The sequence below is a fragment of the Strongylocentrotus purpuratus genome, unplaced genomic scaffold (genome assembly GCF_000002235.5).
Source record: "Strongylocentrotus purpuratus isolate Spur 01 unplaced genomic scaffold, Spur_5.0 spur5_scaffold_11, whole genome shotgun sequence".
NCBI lineage: Eukaryota > Metazoa > Echinodermata > Echinoidea > Camarodonta > Strongylocentrotidae > Strongylocentrotus > Strongylocentrotus purpuratus.
The window spans coordinates 19,637,327-19,657,136 of NW_022145596.1; the positions used below are offsets into that span (position 1 = coordinate 19,637,327).

The window sequence follows — 19,810 nt, forward strand, 5'->3', positions numbered from 1 at the left end:
CATGATATAATAGACACATTAATTATTTATTGGATGGGTGGAAAATATGACAATACTCTAACTTTGAGATAATAATGCATGTGTTCAACATAATTATAGAGCTATTACATCAACTCTAATCATGTTGAAGTTCCCTCGATTTCACTGCCAAGCTGTCTTAGGAGTTGACCAATAATATCCAAAATCTTGCCCTTTTGTGATAATGTATTTTTTTATTTATTTTGCTCTTTTAAATTGTGGGGATAAACAAAGCTCAACGTCATTGCAAGATATAATGAAGCTATGAAGTCAAGCTATCAAATCCTCTGGTGTGGGCAGTTATGATTAATTTTAGTTTCACCCCCCCCCCCCCCTCAAGGAATTTTTAAAAATTTCTCTTCCCATAAATTTGCCATTTTTAAGTATGGGCACGATATATTATATGTTTTAATTCTTGCAAGTGACGTCCAGACACAGTAATCAATATTGTTTTAAAGTTATTAAATGGGGAATTTATTTTACAAAATATATGTACTGATTATGGAATGATTACATACGAGCTATCATGGCGGACAAATTGTATTTTTAAAGATTTTACAGATTTAAATTCACAAAGCATACGGTGATCGTAACAAAGATCGTGGCGTCTGTTCATATTCCGACGTTTTGTATAACCTTCATAGTCACGGCACCCTTTTTTTGAAAGGAATTCAAAGTTTCGCGTCACCAACCTGAGGGCGGGGGGGGGGGTATAATCAGATTTGGTTTGGACGGGGGTGAGCGGCTGAAGCGTCACCCATACCCATTTTAAGGTTTTGCCATATTCCATTTTCATGAATGATTTATATTATCACATCCCCGTATATCATAATAGGCGACCCCCCCCCCCCCCCTCTTCCCCGCTGGGCACCCCAATCCCATCACAGAAGATACATTTTGCATCACTCTGGCACTTAATTATCAATATACCAGTGGCTACATTTATTTGTAAATTTTGCGAGCTCCGGCCTTTACTATAAAATATATAGGCCTATATTTTATATGTTATATGTTATTAAAACACTAGATAATATGTAAGATATTATAAACCATGTATGCGGGCATCGATCTTGCTGAATATATAATACATAAATTAAAAACAATATCACTCACTTTAATTCACAAATATGAAGGAATTCGGGCATCTCATTGCCCATACTTATCCCGTTCCTAAATGTTGCGAGGGAGTGAAACGAGTGAGGGTGGTTTAACTACGTAATTTCGATATTAAAAAATAAATATATCCGGGCACCTTAGTTGCTGCCTGAATATGACAACATTCTGGCACCTCACTCTCGATTAAAAGAATTGAGTTTGAGTTTATTGGTTTCACATTTCACATGCAGATACAATACAGATATCAAAATATACATAACAGACCTCGTTTCATAATTTGTTAACAAGTATAGTAATTGACAAATTAATCAGACTTGAAAGTTATATATATATATCATCATATTCTGGTACCTCAAAAATAATATTAAGTTATTCAGGCATTTCCTTGTCTGAAATCATTGTGTTTTTTATATAACGAGCAACCGAAGGGAGCGAGGAAAAGAGACTATCTATTATCTTTAAAATATTAATATCTCCTCATGAAACTCCATGTTCTTCATAAATTTAAGTAAACACTCCAAAAAATGATTGATATAAATTTCTCTCGGGACACACCTAGATATGTCTTGCAGCACCCCGGGTAGAAAATACGCTGCCTTATTCGCTTCACCCAGTTATGAATGCATTCAATTTAAAATTCGTTTTAATTCGTTTTAATTCGTTCCAAAAAATAAATCCGTCCAGCCCGCGAGGTCAGGGGCGCTCAACGAATCTGCGTTGTGATCGTGAGCGTTGAAAAATTGCCACGAAATAGACTGCCACCTTCAACAGAAAGCGAAGACGGCGAGGCGACGATTCTGATTTCGATTTGGACTAGAAAACACGAACATTGTTTGATTTCAAAATAAACTTTTACGATGGAGGTAAGATTTCATGAATTTTCTTTCATATTAGAATAGTTTAAAAATGTTTGACGACTATTGAGAATGATAAACGGTCGATAAAATTAAGCGTTTTTATTATTCAGTCCCACACATTGCTTCACATGTATTTTGTTTGAACTTTGAAGTTTAGGTGGAGTCTATGAATGTTGATCTATTACACTTATCCTGTTCATATTTGTATGAATTGTATCATTAGAAGTTTTGTATCAGAAGTGAAAGCAATTTGTTAAATATGGTATGTATGGTACATAGACTATGCTTGTTCTTGAGTGTCTGCATAAATAGTTCTGACTTCGGTCTGTGTCTGTCTAGGTCCCTAATGACCGCATGAGGGCGATATTGCAAAATCACCCTCTGGCTGCATTGGACTCTTTGTCACCAGCGAACATGCTTTTGTGCAGTGTGTGCCAATACGAGGGGCGGATGAATTTCACTTTCTTTATTTGTGATTCACCTCTCATGAATATTTATAAGCACTTACCTTATTTGGAAAACTTTACAAAGCTTCTGACATCAGAATCACCGTCAACCCGATCTGTCTTTGTCTTCAAAATCACCTTTGAGCTCAGTAGTAAGAGCAATTTTGACCGTGTATGAGCGATTATTTGTGCTGTTTTTACGAAATGAACTATGAGACCGGTAGGGACCACCTTAAAGTGTGGTATTATCGGAAAGCTTATGTAATTTGTGATTGAATGTTGACAACTCCAGAGGCCCACAAGCTTTCAGCGATAGAACATACCAGTGCTAATGATACCCTTCCCGCCCCGGCCGGGTTCAATTTTGAGAGATTTCGCGTACGGAAGTGGGCAATTAGTGGCAGTGCCATTTTTGGCAAAAAAAAAATCTCTTTATTAATTAAATTTGTGATTTAGGGTAAGTTCTCAGTGAATTTGCTTTGCATATATGATGTATAAGATAAATCAGTATACATCTATCGCCATTACGGGAATTTTAATTGGAATTTTATTTTTCATAATTATGACTAAAAGGAGCCCGTTTTCGGCCACTTAAGACAAAATCCCTTTTTTAGGACCCTTTACTTCCTATTTATTATCATTTTTTGTTCAAATCATGAAGCAAATATTATTATTATTTAAACAAAAAAAGAATCCCAGAAAAAAATCACGAATTGCCATGACAATATTCATTTCAATTTTCACTGTTTTGGAGCCAGTTATCGGCCGAGCGTTTCAGTTTACGGCCGCATGTACAAAGTCAATACAAAGCGCTCGCGCGCGCCGTGCGTTTCTGCGCTGATGTACAGCACAAGCGGGCGGAGCAGGTATCCCACGCCGGAGCTCCCGAGTGCTCGCCTGGCCGAAGACAGGCACAGCGGTGATCGGAAGTTGGAATCTGAATTAGACAGAGATATCGTGTGTGCGTTGCGGTGTGCGGCTGCATTGATTTAATACATGCGATGAGATACTTTTGAGCTTGCGACTAGCACAAAATCGGGCTCTAAATCTGAAAAATACTTGAAATAAAGCTCATTTTATGGTACCCATATTTCTTACAGACACGCGTAAAATACTCGATTTTTCAGATTCGGGTAGCGGGACCGCCGATTACATCGCTAAAATGTGATATTTTAGGATATATTTTTCATTGCAAATGTGGTTCTTCAGTGACACTGGCATGGTATGGTATGTGTGGGATATGTGTTATGCTATTATGCGATGTATTTCAGAGTGATTTTACCTTGTATCCAACCAATCGGCCGAAAACGGGAGCTGGCCGATTACCGGCTCCTTTACTCTATGTCTCGCTCTCACTCTCTAACGCCTATTCTTATTGGCTATTGTGGCTGCCATATTCACTCAATTTTTTGGTGCAAAGAGAAAGCTTGCGATTTTGAAAGAAGATTTCAAAAAAGACGTCCATGCAAGTTATAAACTTTGCTAAACAGCTGCATCGCGCAATGTGCAAGCGTATGCGTGTTGCCGTTTTTTTTAAAGGTTTCTACTAGTCTAGATCTACATGTACATTCAGTAGACATGCACAAAGCAGACTTGTGCTGTTTGTAAAACTGCAGTAGGAGTCTTGGATCTTGGATTCTTTTCCTCCTAAATACTCCGAAGAAGAGTTTTGACTGGAGGTGGTGGAGGGTGGACGATTACATTTTGAAAAAAAAGTTCTTTAGTAACTGCATTTTTAAATGAGAGCGGGGAGGTTTGGAAATATGAGTTGGCATAGACGTCCGAGTTGGTGTGGCAAATTTCAAATTGGTTGGAGTGTCCTCGTCTACGTCTGTCTGGCTTAGGGTTGGTGTAAGATTGGTAGTAGATGTCGAGTTGTCCCTTGATCATTTTGAAGAGGCAGGTAAGACGGTGTGCTTCCCTTCTGTCTTTAAGAGATCCCCAGTTGAGTTGGTTGGTTGAGTAGCTTGGTAACACTGGTGTCCCATAGTCTAATAGTCTACTACTATAACAGAATGCTTGTTCATTAAGAATTTAAATTTTGATTATGGTAGGTATTTAACTATTAGATGAGTAAAACTAATTATCCTTTAACTTACAGGAAGTCAGCAAGCACTCTGTCCACACGCTGGTGTTCAGATCACTCAAGAGGTCACATGACATGTTCATTGCTGATAACGCCCATCCTCCAAATAGGGATGCTGAAGCGTAAGTATTGAACCTCATTTGAGATAATGGTAGATTTATTTTCCTTGGAATTGAGCAAATGGGTTTTATCTCCAGCTGCATTTACAACAGCATTCAATAGGTTCTTCTTCTTCTTCTTCCAAGAAAGTGCTGCTTCAAGGCCTTGAATATTGCGCACTGTGTGGGTTAAGAGTTGGGTTGAGGTCTTGAGGAATGTTGGTAGAAGCAGGGGTTGTAATATGATTGCAGGGCAAACATGTTTTTCACTTTCTGTGATATTCTTTATTTTTGTTTTCCTTCTAAATTTCTACAATATAGATGAAGAAATTTTTTTTTTCTCAGAAGAAGAGTATGTTACCAATTATTCTCACTGTCTTTCTCTGCTTATTTATGTCTTTCACTCTCTCTTTCTCTCATTCTTTCTCTCTCTCTCTCTCTGTTTTTGTTTCTCTCTCTCTCTCTCTCCTTCCCCCTCTCTTTTCTCCCCTTCCTTTTCCCCCCTTCCTTTTCCCCCTTTTTTCTCCCCCTACATCTTCTCCCCCTCTCTCTTCTCCCCTCTCTCTTCTCCACTCTCCCCTCTCCCATCTTCCCTCTTCCCTCTCTCTGCTCCCCCTCTATCTTCTCCCCTCTCTTCTCCCCTCTATCTTTTCCCCTCTCCATCTCTCGTACAGTCAAAATAAACATTATGTCATATATTTATTGTATTTATTGGATGTGATATATTCTCTTTAACATGTGACCAACAGAGATAAGGTTAAGATTGCCTGCAAAGTGAAAGACCAGTATGGGATGGTACAGAACCTGACAGCTACCACAGGACACCAGAGAACAGCTGACGACTTACATCAAGAAACAAGGGAAGAGAGCCAGGGGTATGAACAAGGTAAAGCAAGGGGTGGCAAGCTAGTGCCATATAATTCGGGGCACATTCACACTTTTTTTTAATGTAATGATGTCAGTGCAATACCTTTCACATTTCTTTATCTTATCATATACCTTTCACGTTTCTCTTTCTTATTAATTATACATACGTAAAACCTTGTTATGCACATCTACTCGCTTCATCCCTGTTGTAAACCACTGCGAATGCCAGTGCTGTGTGTGAATATGCCGCTAGAGGTTGTGGTAAAATGTCTGATGTTCTTATGTATGTTATAAAATGCTAGCTGTACTGATGTGTAAATAACCCTTTATTCTGCTAGTGCCAATGCTGCATTATAGGTTTGTAGTTCAGTATACAAGCCATGTTCTTTATATTTTGTGAACCTGTTTTGAATTTTGCTTTGTCTAAATACAAATTGGAAGGTTTTCACCATTTACAGCAGTAAAAAGGGTTAACTGCTTTGGAGTGAGCACAGTTTGCTTGCATTTGATAAGTAAGTACCATAGGTGTTGACTATATTCCGGCCTGACGTCTACCTGAAAAAGCTAAAGTTTAACTTTGTTTATTGATTTAGGATATGAGGAGATTCCAGCCCACATCCAACCAGGACATCCATACCCAAATGCACCAGGTAAGATGTATTTTCTTTAAAAAGATTTTTAAAAAGAAATCTATTTTCTGCACTTTCTGAGAGATGTACATGGTTCTCGACATCTTTCCCTGTGAATAGAGGGTGGTCCATAAACAGTTTTAACGTTGCACAGTAGTTGTCAGTCGCCAAGAGTCGACTTCACTCTTACGACAGACAGGTCTTGTGTAGTGCACTGGGCCCTACCCACCACCTTATGGAATTCTCATGATCTAGATCAAATTTCCCTCACCCTCGAGATATAGGCAAGTTGGAGTATTTCCTGGTAGAACCACTGGTTCGCTGCTTCAAATACCTTTGCATGCACAGACACATTCATTGGTACTTCATCCAAATCCAGTGCTAGCAAATTACGATACAATACACATATACTCTCAACTGCTATGTGGCTGTAACGTTTACTAATGAAAGTGGTTGGGGGCTTCATCCTTGATGTATATCGGTTACCTTTACACATTCAAATTTATGTTCGCCTACCACCCTGGAAGACTAGAGAAATTAAAGTAAATCAGTAATGGAGTTGCATACTTAGTATTTTTGCCATCATTTTACATGGCATGAATTTAAGATGTCAGTGCTAGGTGGAGAATATTCCCCCCCCCCCCACAAGGAAAAGAACAAGTTTGCTCTGTATTTCTTGCTTCTGCTTACACATGTAATAACACATTGGATGTTTATTTGTGGGGTTCATCAGTCTGTATTATCCTATTTTGACAAATTCATTTAATTGTGAATACCTCATGGATGGATAATTTACTTAATTTGTAATTCACAGATAAGGTTTCATTTTTGTTAATATATGTAAACGGTTGTAATTTCCAATCTAAGACAAAAGTATTTTAAATTAGAAATACAAATTGTCAGGCATTAATAATTTGGAGCTCATACTTTACCTATTGATATTCTTACTTGTAAGGAGTACCACTGTCTGAACACACTGCAAGACAACCAGGTCTTAGTCAAGGAGGTGTTCAGCAGGTGTTGAGAGGGCTTCCACCTTCAGAAGCTCAGTAAGTTATCTCTCTTCACTTTGGATTGTCTCTCTTATTCTTTCAGTCTCACTATTTTTTTCTTCTCCACCTTCATCTCCCTCCTTTCCATTTCTTCCTTTCCATTCCTTCCCTTCCCTCCTACCCCTCCTTCCTTCCTTCCTTCCTTCCTTCCTTCCCTCCCTCTCCTGTCCTCATTTCCTTCCCCTTATCTCTTGCCCTCTTCTTCTCCGTTCTTCTCCCTCTCACTTTCCCTTCCCATCCTCATGTACATGTAAGGTAAATATGAAGGGTTGTATATTCTGAAGTTTCCAAACCATCTGATCAAACTAGAACAAAATTACAAATATTGCTGGAAATCACTCTACATTCATATGGCCATTCAGGACTACTTAAAGTTTCATGATATAGATTTATATTTGTAATCTGAAAATATTCAAAATTCACCCCTTTTAGTGCAATTATATGTTGTGGGGGATTCTTTTCCTTCTCATATCAGGCCTGATAAAAACCCGATTTAAATCGGTTTCCCGATTTTTTTTTTGGATTTTTCCTGATTTTTTTACAATTTTTTTTTTCTTCCCTATTTTATCCTGATTTTCCCGATTTCCCTCTTATTTTCTGTATTCTTCCCTATTATGCCCTATTTTTTTCCTAATTTTGTCCCAATTTTCTTACTCGAATGGGGGAATGTTGTTAGATGCCATTTTTTCCCCGCAAATCCCCCTTTTTTTTGTTACTCAAGGGGGGCGTGGTTGAGGGGAAAACAAAAAACCTATTTTTTTTTAGTGCTCACTATCACCCCTGTCATATGCATATACATGTAACAACAATGAAAGATAAAAGATAAGCTTGTTTTGTTATTGTTATTATTTCTCAATTTTAAAATATTTTTTGGGGTCTGGAAGAGAGGGGGAGGGGGGATACACCAAGTCCAATACTCAACCCTTATTTTCTTTTTACCCTCTAGGCTTCAGGCTTCAAGAACAGCTCCTGGAATTGAAGATATTCAGAGGAAAGCTGGCATTCCAGAGAGAATACAACCCCCAGGATCAAGGGTAAGACACATGTCTATCCGCTAGAAATATTCTATCTATATTTAGGAAGAAGCAACAGATTGCATGTATAATTTGCTTACTTCTGCAAAGGAATTTGTACCCAAAGTTGCTGTGAGTCAAATCTGTATAACAAAAATAATTAAAAAAAATAAAATGATGTATAGATTGATTTTGTTGATGAAATTTCCCACTTCTGTCATTAATCTTGTGAATTAAAAATAGATGGATTTTTTAGTTACTTCTCATCGTGATGTGTTTGAGGTGATTAGTTTATTTGTTAAGATGGTTATAATTTATAAGACATTGCTCTTGATTTCCATCACTCCTTTAATTCAATTTACAATCCCAAATAGGCCTTGGTAGCTGTTTCCTCTGGCACCAAGAACTCAGCCATTGTTCCTAGGAAAGCTCCCACAATGCCTAAACCAAAGTGGCATCCCCCGTGGAAGCTGTACCGCGTGATCAGCGGCCATCTGGGATGGGTTAGAAGCATAGCTGTGGAACCAGGCAATCAGTGGTTTGTCACAGGGGCAGGCGACAGGGTCATTAAGATCTGGGATTTGGTAAGTTTGGCAAGCTGTTAAGTATCTCACTTCTCTCATTTATTCTGTTCCTTCCGTGTATCTGTATCTCTCTCCCTCTCTCTCTCTCGCGCACTTGCGCACTCTATGCCTGTCTTCCTCCTTCTCTTTTCTCTTTTCTCTCACTATCTCTGTTTCCCTCCCCCCTCTCTCTCTCTCTCTCACACACACATACAGAGTACACATACACACACTCTGTCTATTTGTCTTCTTCTTTCTCCATCCCCCCCCCCCCCCCTTTCTCTTCCTTCAAAATTTTCTTTAGCATGTGTATTTGCTTTCCGTCTTTATTCTCTGTGGCTGTACATTGTACTTTCTTAAGCTTTAGTAAGAGTGATTGATTTTGATAAGTGACAAGTAAAAATTGCATTACTATTTGTGGTAGGGTACATGTATATCAAAATGGCTAACTTTGAATCATTACACGACCTTTCCTAAAACAAAAGCGGGAGGTCACGTGATTTTTCGTAGATTTGCTGTAGGATCTCACAAAGTGTTGGGTAAAATAGGATCAGCCCATTTGTAGATGGGAGGGGTTTATTTCACAAACATTACCCCCGACATTTCGTGAATAAAGGGGCATGTTTTCACAAAATGTTAGCTCAGCCACAGCCAGGGTAATGATATGATTGCAGGGCCCTCAGGGGGAAGAGTATGAATACTGATGAGGCTACCCTGGGTAAACAAGACATATTATTATTATTATTGTTATCACAAATTTATATTGTTTCTTCCATTTTTGTTGTTAATGAATATCAGAAATATATTATTGAAAATATGTCTTCTATTAACTCGACAGTTCAACAAATATTTGTATCTTGAGTAGTCAATTTTATTCTTTTAATGAATATGAATTACCTTGAATATATGTTTGTTAATTTGTTGCAAATGAAAATCAATAAAATTCCTGTGAAGGGAAATAGTATTTTTTTTAAAGAAAAAAAAAGATGAAATAACAATTACAAAAAATTAAAATAATAATAATAATTTATTATCACACATGTGACAATTCTCTTTCCCCCGTCCCTGTCCATTTGCAGGCTAGTGGTCAGCTGAAGCTATCCTTGACCGGTCACGTGAGTGCTGTCCGTGGTCTGGCAGTGAGCCCTCGTCAGCCCTACCTCTTCTCCTGTGGAGAGGATAAGATGGTCAAATGTTGGGACCTGGAAATGAACAAGGTACTGTAACATATTTGATTATTCTATATTCGTAAACATTCACCTTGATATACATGTATTTCAATGTTTTTCACATGCTCTTTTTTAACTATTTACTTGGCATTATTGTATGTGTATTTTGAATGCTTTTATTTTTACATATTATATTGCATTCTTTTGTGTTTGTTTTTAGGGGCCCCTTTTTGCGGCGGTTTACCGCGCCACATTTTAATGAGCTTTTATGAAGGGAACAACTCCCATGATAAGTTCTGATTCCTCTCTTTTTATCATATAGGTCATAAGACATTACCATGGTCATCTCAGCGCCTGCTACGCCCTTGACCTCCATCCGACCATTGACATCCTGGCTACGTGTGGACGAGACGCCACCATCAGGATATGGGACATGCGGTCAAAGGCTTGCGTCCACACACTGACCGGTCACACCAATACAGTAGCATCGGTCAAGTGCCAGAGTGCTGAACCTCAGGTAAAGAGTTATTGTAAATTACAACATTGATTTTGATTTTGATTTTGATTTTTTTTTTTTTTTTTTTTTTTTTTTTTTAATGGATGGATTTTATAGATGTAGAATGGGGCATGTAACTAGTTCAATCTCAAAGGGGATAGGGCATGTGACTTGAATTTGAGCTAAAATTTTTACATGCATTTATATCATCAAAAGTATAATGTGAGGGTTGAAATTATGTTCCGGGTTAGGTTTTCGATTTAGGGTTGGGTCCAGGTTAGAACTTCAGAATCTGGTTCGTCTAGGAACAAATTACATAGCAGGTGTGGCCAGAGCAAATCAGAATTTCAATGAGACGGTCTTTAATTCCAGATTTGGGGGAAGCCCACTTTGGACCATCAGGTGGGTACAAGACCCTTCCCCCCAAAACAAAATATTAACAAAATATTTAAAACATAGGGAGAGAGAGATTTTGACAGTGTGTTGGGCTTCTTTCATTATAAAATTTTTACGGAGTCAGGACATTGACCCATATGATTAAACACAGTATCAATGCCCTTCTTACTCCAAACAGACAATATGTAACTTTGTATTAATTTGATACAGTTATCAACGTAAATAACTGTATTACTTTAATTTATCAAAAGTTCAATAGGAATTGTGACTTTAGGATGTTTCGTGCCCTTGAAACGGTAATAATAATAATAATAAAAATGTTGCTTATAAAGCGCTTAGCACCGAAGTCTCTAAGCGCTATGACAAACAAAATAGACTGATAAACAATTACATATTAAAAAAAAACAAAAAAGTGCAAATAAACCTACAAATTACAATACATACATATGGTAATACTACAATGATTGTAAATTTGTAATCATCGAAAGTGATACTGAGTCGTATAACCTCTTTCATGTTTGTTGTAAACCAGATTGTAAGTGGCAGCCATGACTCTACCATCAGACTGTGGGACCTGGCAGCGGGCAAGTCCAGAGCAACCCTCACCAACCACAAGAAGAGTGTCAGATCTGTTGTTCTACATCCGAAACTGTGAGGACATGTAATAGTTTCAATTTTTGTGTTGTGAAGATAGCTCCCTGAACTGAAATATTTTCAATGTATTTTTTAAATGGGTAGATACATCTATGTTGTGCTATGTACAGGAAGATAAAACTGATTTTATCGTACATAAAGGTGGCTGTGGAAACTGACTGAGTCAGAGTAGACCAAGAGAAGCTAAACTCCAAAAACAAGTTGCTTTCAGTTAAAGGAGTAGTAAAACAGCAGACTCATTTATAAAATAATGACTTTTTATTTGTCTTTTCAATTTATTTTTACATCTCCAATACTCATAGTTTTCTGTGAAGCTTGGATAAATGTCACATGTATCTTCATGAAGGCTTTCAAATTAAGAGGAAAATGAAGATGAAAAAATCTTGTTCTTTTGAAAAGTTTTGAAAAGTGTGTTTGTTGGGTAGGGGGCATCGTGACCATAGACCTCATCTGTAATGGTTTCATGATAACTAGTATGTGCTTTTGATATTATTATTATTATTTATTTGGCATTTCAAACATACAATAGAAGGTACAATAGAATGGCACATAGGATACAAAGTATGAAAGAATGAAATTGGCTTACCCTGCTGCACCTCTCGAAGTTGCCTGGAAGAAAAAAAGGAATGTGAAATTCCTATAACCTGTTAGTCTTTTCTTCCGACTCCACGAAATGCAGCAGGGGATGCCTGAAATATTATACATAATTAGATTACAAATGGACTAAAACAAGGAGTTAAAGCTTATCTGTACTAGTTTATAGGAGGGATTAGACCACCCTGCAAGGTCACTGGACATGTGATTATCTCATCAACTCAACTCTCAATTAACATAAGAGAAAGAGGATCATGGGGGACCAACACGCACCGATTAGGCATTGTTATCTATATAGAAGGAGCAAGTAGCTACAAGTAGGACAGAGTGGCTTTAAAGAGTTGACGTTGGGCTTTCATACCTCAAATATAAAAACTATGGGCATCCCTCGGAATCTCAGAAAAGACGTTATTAAAGGTTGTTGATATTCTGTTCTCCTATCCAAGGTACATGATGGCGTCGGCATCTCCAGATAACCTCAAGCAGTGGAAGTTCCCTGAAGGAAACTTCATGCAGAACCTAGGAGGCCACAACGCCATCGTCAATTGCTTGGCTGTCAACTCGGATAATGTTCTTGTGTCGGGAGGTAGGTTGATCATGCTAGCTTCATAACAACCCCAGTGACATTTTTATATGAATTATGTTTCTAAGTGCTTTACATTGTAATACGGATTCAGTGCAATTCAATTCAAATAAGGATTTATTCAAGATGTGTCAAAAAGTCCAAAGACTAAAAATGCAAGTTAACATGAAACATACAATCATATAATACAGCATTCAAAAATATATGTATATACATATATATATATATAAAGAAAAACATAGCAAATGGGAAAAAGATATCAAAATAAATAAATGTTTACATCAAAACATCAAAGCAGTAACATAAAAACAAAACAAACAAAAAAGATACAAAACAAATACAAAATATAAAATATTGCTAGTTTGTCAGATGAGTGTACTGAAATAAAGGAATTCAAAATAGATTGAGAAAACAAAAAAGAAATTAAGGCCTTCTGTTTTGTTACTGAGAGAATAATTGTCATAGAAAAATAAAATGTATACAGATGTATACAGATACAGATACATGACAGATTCAATTGCTATTTCAAACGTGATAATGCACATCCTCCTCTTCACAGGAAAAATTCCTACGGTACTTCTCTTTCTGTCTTTTCTTTTTCTGGTCCTTTTCCCCTCTCTTTCTGTCTCTCTCTTTCTTTCTTTTTGTTTATTTTCTTTATATATTTATCCATTTGGTGGCTATTTGCTATTGTTTACAATTGCCCAAATATGTACCAAAAGAGAAAGAAAAAAAACGCATTCTAATAATTTGCATTCCTTTTTTTGTACACACCTACAGGAGACAACGGTTCACTTCATTTCTGGGATTGGCGGTCGGGCTTTAACTTCCAGCGGACCCAGGCCCCGGCCCAGCCCGGGTCGCTCGACAGCGATGCAGGAATCTTTGCCATGACCTTTGACCACAGCGGCAGTCGGCTGCTGACCGCAGAGGGCGATAAGACCATCAAGATCTACAAGGAAGACGATGAAGCGGTGAGTGTGCGGAAGTGCATGTTACAGAGTTTAAAGCCTGTCTGCACTACTTGCGCCCTCTATGTAGCCAACAATGCCTAAGTGGTGACGGTTGATCCCCATGGTCCCCTTTTCCTTATGTTGATTGAGAGCTGATTTGATGAGATAACCACCTGCCAGTGACCAGCAGGGAGGTCTAATCCCTCCTGGCCGAACTAGTGCAGACATGCTTTAAAAGAAATTGAAAAAACAAAATTGAAAAATTGGCGTTCCCATGCAATAATCTATTACCCATTCACCCGACTAGACTGCATACAAAGCATTAGGGACTGTTTTCTTTTCCACCTCCATAGACTTTGCGCTTGAATGTGCTCATACTCACTAAATGTGGTGTTCTAAATTGCAGAATGGCCCAAATTTCCACTGCTCTTATCCCATTTTTTCTGTGAATTCCAGTGATGTTAGACTAGTCATGAGACTATCAGTAGCACATCAGTAGCAATCTTAAAGCCCCACTGCACTACTTATAGCCGCTTACGCCCTCTATATAGCAAACAATGCCTAAGCGGTGACCGTTGGTCCCCCATGGTCCCCATTTTCTTATGTTAATTGAGAGCTGATTTGATGAGATAACCACCTGTTAGTGACCGTGCAGGGAGGTCTAATCCCTCCTGTCTAAACTAGTGCAGATAGGCTTTAAAAGTTAGACTCTGAGACACAACCCTAAGGGGCAATATAAATATAGTCCCTCCACATAATTGCAACGTTCTGGGACTCACCTTCAAAAATGCATTAAATATATTACACACTTTCTCAAACACTAACATTTGTTCCTATTGGTCAACAATATCCCGCTATAGGGGATCAGGACCAGGAACAGAACAGATTCTAAATCAAATTGATAAGGCCTAGAACACCCATCAAGTTTTACTTTTATACTCTTCATAACTATTGGGAACTTCAAGCTAAATATTCACATGTTAAGATTTTCTCATCTCACGATATTGCCATTTTCAACAAAATAGCGCTGCATTCAGATTGTAGTCAGACATTGTAGAGTTGACAAATCAAAATTTGGACAGAGAAGAGTAATTACTACAATCTCATTCACATTTATGCAGAATAATTCAGAGCTTCAACTTTTACAGAGATTGTAGTATTCCCTACGTAATGCACAATTTAAATTAAAAATATTATTGTTTTTATTTTTATAATCCAGTGCCAAAATTATAGAAAATGTAGCATGGTATGTGCTGTATTTAGCGACAATCCCTCCTCTCTTTCATATTGTTAACCAAGATCCCAAGTGTATTCTCAGTCACCTTGCTACCTGTAAACACTATTGTCAGATTTTACATCGAATAGATTTGAGAGTTTAATATTTGTCTAATAAAATATTTAATTTTTTTCTCTCTTTTTTTTTTTTTTTTAGACGGAAGAGACTCATCCTCTAAACTGGAAGCCCGAGATCCTGAAAAAGAAGAAGTATTAAAAGAAAGATGGCTGGCATGTATTCCCTGGAGTCATGATTGCTGTTACAGGGCCCTGATTCATAAAACTTAATATCAATGACTAGATACAAGCTACTGTTATAAGCTACTGAAATCATGGCATCTGATTGGCTGAGAGCACATTTGTCATAGAAACTTAGCCGTTATAGATAACAAGTTTTATGAAGTGGGCCCCAGATGCCTTGCTCAACTAAACCTGGATACAATGGCCACCTCTTCAGGAAATTCATCTGCTACAGAGACTTTTGGTTGGGGCAACTGTAACATGTAGTTTATTCTTCTACCAACCTTATAATTTAGTGCCCGGTATGCAAGCTTTCTTCTCCTCTTAGCAACTTTCTCAAGCCAAGCGATTCTTCACGCAGGAAGGTCATCTGCTACAAAGACTTTTGGTTGGGGATAATCACAACATGTAGTTTATTCTTTTACCAGCCTTATAATTTAGTGCCTGGTACGCAAGCTTTCGTCTACTAACAACTTTCTCGGGCCAAGCGATCCTTTACACAGTTTCTTGTTGTCTGCTGTCTCGAGATCTCTGGAGCGAAAACAGGTGATAGTGAAAAGCCAGAGCCCCCATTCAGTTAACGAGTAATCAATTTATTCCAGATCGATTTTTCTTTAATCACCTTTCTAGGAAAGAGGCGTGTTTCAAAGTCAATTGTATGTCCAGTTTTAAAGGCATCGTTTAACAGTGTTAAATCTGAGATGCATGGACCTGCATGTTATCAGTGTCTGTGATATGGTGTAATATTTAAGCAAGCCCTACAAAAGTTGCGCATCAAAATGATCACAAAGTGCCACAAAAAAGTAAATTTCTTTGAGAGACCGGTTTAGCATATTCACTTTCCCCAATAGACTGTAGTGTTATAAAAACCGTTAAAAATATTTTTTGAAATTTCGATTTCCAACCATATATATCTTAATAATCAGATGGGCGATTGGCTTGTAAACGTCATGGGGTTCCTGACTGATCTAAAGGTTTATAATTATGATTGCAGCATGAGCTAAATCCAGGATCTTGTTTCAGAATCTGAGACAACTTTACCCAAAGGGAGTGATCTATCGCTTATCAGTCTATCATGTATAGTGGCATACCCAGCGGTTTGTTCAGAATGTCGTGGATACATTTTCAGGAGAAAAAATGATTTGTGAACGATCCAGAGCATTGTATTGGGGCTGCCAAAGTACATTCCACCCCTCCCCTGTAAGACTCTCCTCCCCACCCCTATCTTTCCTTGTTTAATCATTTGTGGATATACCATGTTATATGTCCATTTTTGTGTCCCTTTGGTTGTTTTTGCATCCACATTTGACAATAGTATCTTTTTTTATTCCCTTCATGTAGATGTGTAATCAAGGCTGGCTGTTTGTTAGTTTTATTTTTTTCTCAATATGATGATTAAAAAATGCCTGCTTTCAGTAGCAAGGCTGTTTTTCAGCAAGTCCGTATACACAAATTACAAAAAATAGCATCTATAACAAGTAAAAAAATATTTACAAAGAGTAAATAAAAATGCAAAACAAATAAATACAAGTTATATACAAATCATTTTGAAATAGATTTAAGAGATAGTAGGGAAAAAAGAGGAAAATTACAAGCAGGATTCCCAAACATAAAGTATCATGATCAAATCTCGGTAACTTTTTTTAAAAACTCATTGGGAAGATAGCATTTGTGGAGTGCCAGGAGTGTAGTGTTTTTACAGAGACATTTTATTCAAATAATGTACATGTTTATTGAATGGAATCTGCGAGCATGACTGAGGACGAAGAGGAACAAATGGATGTTACTTTTTATTCCACATCCATTTGTTCCTCTTTTCACAGCTAATTTATTGCATAATGGTCTGACTGAGTGCACCCTTATGAAATTGAATGATACATGACATTAAAACTGTACCAATAACAATAATGGCTCTTCAATTGCTCCATAACCTCATAAAATTGAATGATATATGCCATTTAAAACTGTACCAACAACAATAATAGCTCTTAAAATGCTGCATGATTTATTTATTTTCCCCCCGGTGCTTTATTATTCATTAATCCTTTCTGGAAACTAAGAGCACCCTCATCAAATTGAATGATATATAATAATCATAATAATATTGGGTTCTTGTGTAGTGCTCATATCTGTCAGACTTGACACTCCTGGCGCTCCTGATTACATTATATATGCCATTAAAACTGTACCAATAACAATAATAGCTCTTCAATTGCTACATAACCTCATGAAATTGAATGATATCGTCCCTGTTTTCACGAAGTGACGGTAGTGAAGAAAATCGTCACGCAAAGTGAATGCAATTTTTTTTCACTACCGTCACTTCGTGAAAACAGCGACGATATATGCCATTTAATACTGTACCAACAACAATAAAAGCTCTTAAAATGCTGCATAATTTATTTATTTCCCCCCGGTGCTTAATTATTCATTAATCCTTCCTGGATACTAAGAGCATATCTGTCAGACTTACCAATAACAATAATAGCTATTCAGTTGCTACCAATTTGTTTTCTTCCCTCGATGCTTTTTCTCCCCTAGATGCTTTTTCTCCTCCCAAAATAATTTCATCCACACTATGAATAAATGAGTAAAACAATTATCCCACACCATAGGGGATCATATCATGAATGTGAGAGCCCTTTTATTGCATTTGTTATTGTGGGGATAGATGCATGCCATTTTTGTGTATACATTGTACTTTAGGTATAACACAGTGTGTACACTTTGTGATTGTAATATGTGAGTTTGTTTTCCAGAGAGGTCTTTTTGTAACACGTACTTATCTGGTCGACATTTTGTAATAAAAGTGAAATGTACATGCATGTACATACTGATGGATGGATGTCTTCTTTCTCTTGTTTAATCATTTGAGAGAGAGAGAGAGAGACAGAGACAGAGAGAGAGAGAGGCAGAGAGTGGGAGAATATGAAGATTAATTTATTGGAAGAATTAAAGAAATGAGAAGATAGTTATAAAAGAAAGGTGAAACAATGTGAGAAACAGTGAGTAGATGAGAGAGCCATAGAGAGGGGGAGGGCAAGAGACAGAGAAAGAGAGAGAGAGGGAAAAAAAGAATGTGTTTGCGTGTTTGTGAGAGAGGGAGAGAGAAAGAGGGAGATCTAGAACAGGAGAGTGATTGAGGGGAATAAAGAATGAAAATGAAAGAATAGGAAAATAAATCGTTGGAGAGAATTAGCCGGGAGACTATGATTACAATCATAACTGTCAATCCAAGAGTGATGTCATATTGTCCAAAATTGTGCTAAATAATTTTGGTGCGGTGATCACACCACTTCTGAACACTGAATTTCACCAGCTCCTGCCCGTTGCTTGATTGATTTTGCGGAAAACCTCATGCGCAGGCTCTTTTGTTTAACACCAATAATATGGACGACGAGCGAATATGACGTTAGCACTTCGTTACTCTATAGGCTTGCATGAATGCAACTTGCGGAGTACCTAGAAACCTACCTTCCCTAATTCATTCCTACCATAGGCGTCGATCCTAGAGGGACGGGGGACACGTCTCCCCACCCCATGAACTTTCAGGTGGTGAAATGTCCCCCCCCCCCCCCACGATTTGAAGTTAAAATCTGTCTTTTCTTACTTTCTTTCTCTCTTTCTGAAAGGTAGGGGAGATCAATTGCGATTTTTTCCAGCCCACAAAGTGTAAATGGAGGGGGAGGGGGGGGGGGGGGGGCTTGGGGGAAATAAAATGCAAACATGGTTTATTTCTAATTACATAACGGTGGTTTACAAATAATGCTAAAACGACCGAGAATTTTTCCTCAATATTAAGTAAATTATACTTTTTTGTGCGTTTGTTGGAAAATGACAAATTTACAGCCAGGCAAGAAATATGCTTCTTGGGATGCCTACATGTCAGGGGGGGGGGGGGGGGAATCGGGAGCCTCGTGCCCCCTCCCCCCCCCCCTTTTTTTTGGAAAAAGTATATTAAAGAGTAATAGAAAGAAAGGGAGCAAGAAAGAAAGAATAATTAACTGCCAGTGTCACAAATAATGAGGTATCAAAATATGCCCTTAGATGCTTATCTGACGGTAATTTATTGCCTTAAACCCCTGAGCTTCCGGGGGCGGACAAGGTATCAAAATATGTTCATCTGACCACAGGCGCGTAGCTAGGGGGGTGGGGCGGTCCTCCCCCCCCAAAAAAAAAAAAACCGGCCAAAAAAAAAGAAGCGAATCGTCTTCTTTCTCTAATAATTCAATGAAACGTCAAAGCTTCCGCGCTTTGCGCGGGAAGGGGGGGGGGAACTGGATTCAGACGAGGATTAAAAGTCGAGAACGGTACAGCGAATCGTTTACTTTCTCTAATGATTTAATGAAACAAAAGCTTCCGCGCTTCGCGTGTGATTGGGGGGGGGGGGAATAAATTGAGATAAGGATTCAGAGTCGAGAACGGTACAACGAATCGTCTTCTTTCTCTAATGATTTAATGAAACGTAAAATCTTCCGCACTTTGCGCGGGAGGGGTGAAACTGAATTCTGGGAAGATTAGGAGACGAGAACGGTACAACGAATCGTCTTCTTTCTCTAATAATTTAATAAAACGTCAAAGCTTCAGCGCTTCGCGGAGGAGGGAGGGGGAAACTCACCCCCCCCCCTATTACGTCACTGCTACGTACCAATATTTGGCTCGCATAATTTCAAATTTGGGCCCCCTCCCCTAAGAAATCCTGGAT

General features: G+C 38.0%; 1 protein-coding gene across 1 annotated transcript; it reads left to right on the top strand.

Moving 5' to 3' along the window:
* The first annotated feature begins 1,867 nt into the window (after positions 1–1,867).
* On the top strand, positions 1,868–16,025 carry LOC594479 (pleiotropic regulator 1). Its single transcript, XM_030980866.1, has 13 exons — positions 1,868–1,997; positions 4,539–4,645; positions 5,371–5,507; positions 6,082–6,138; positions 7,073–7,166; positions 8,116–8,203; positions 8,557–8,766; positions 9,825–9,962; positions 10,237–10,431; positions 11,339–11,457; positions 12,501–12,640; positions 13,418–13,611; positions 15,023–16,025. The coding sequence occupies exons 1-13, from the start codon at positions 1,992–1,994 to the stop codon at positions 15,080–15,082; spliced, it is 1,545 nt and encodes a 514-aa protein (XP_030836726.1). The 5' UTR covers positions 1,868–1,991; the 3' UTR covers positions 15,083–16,025.
* Positions 16,026–19,810: the final 3,785 nt, after the last annotated feature.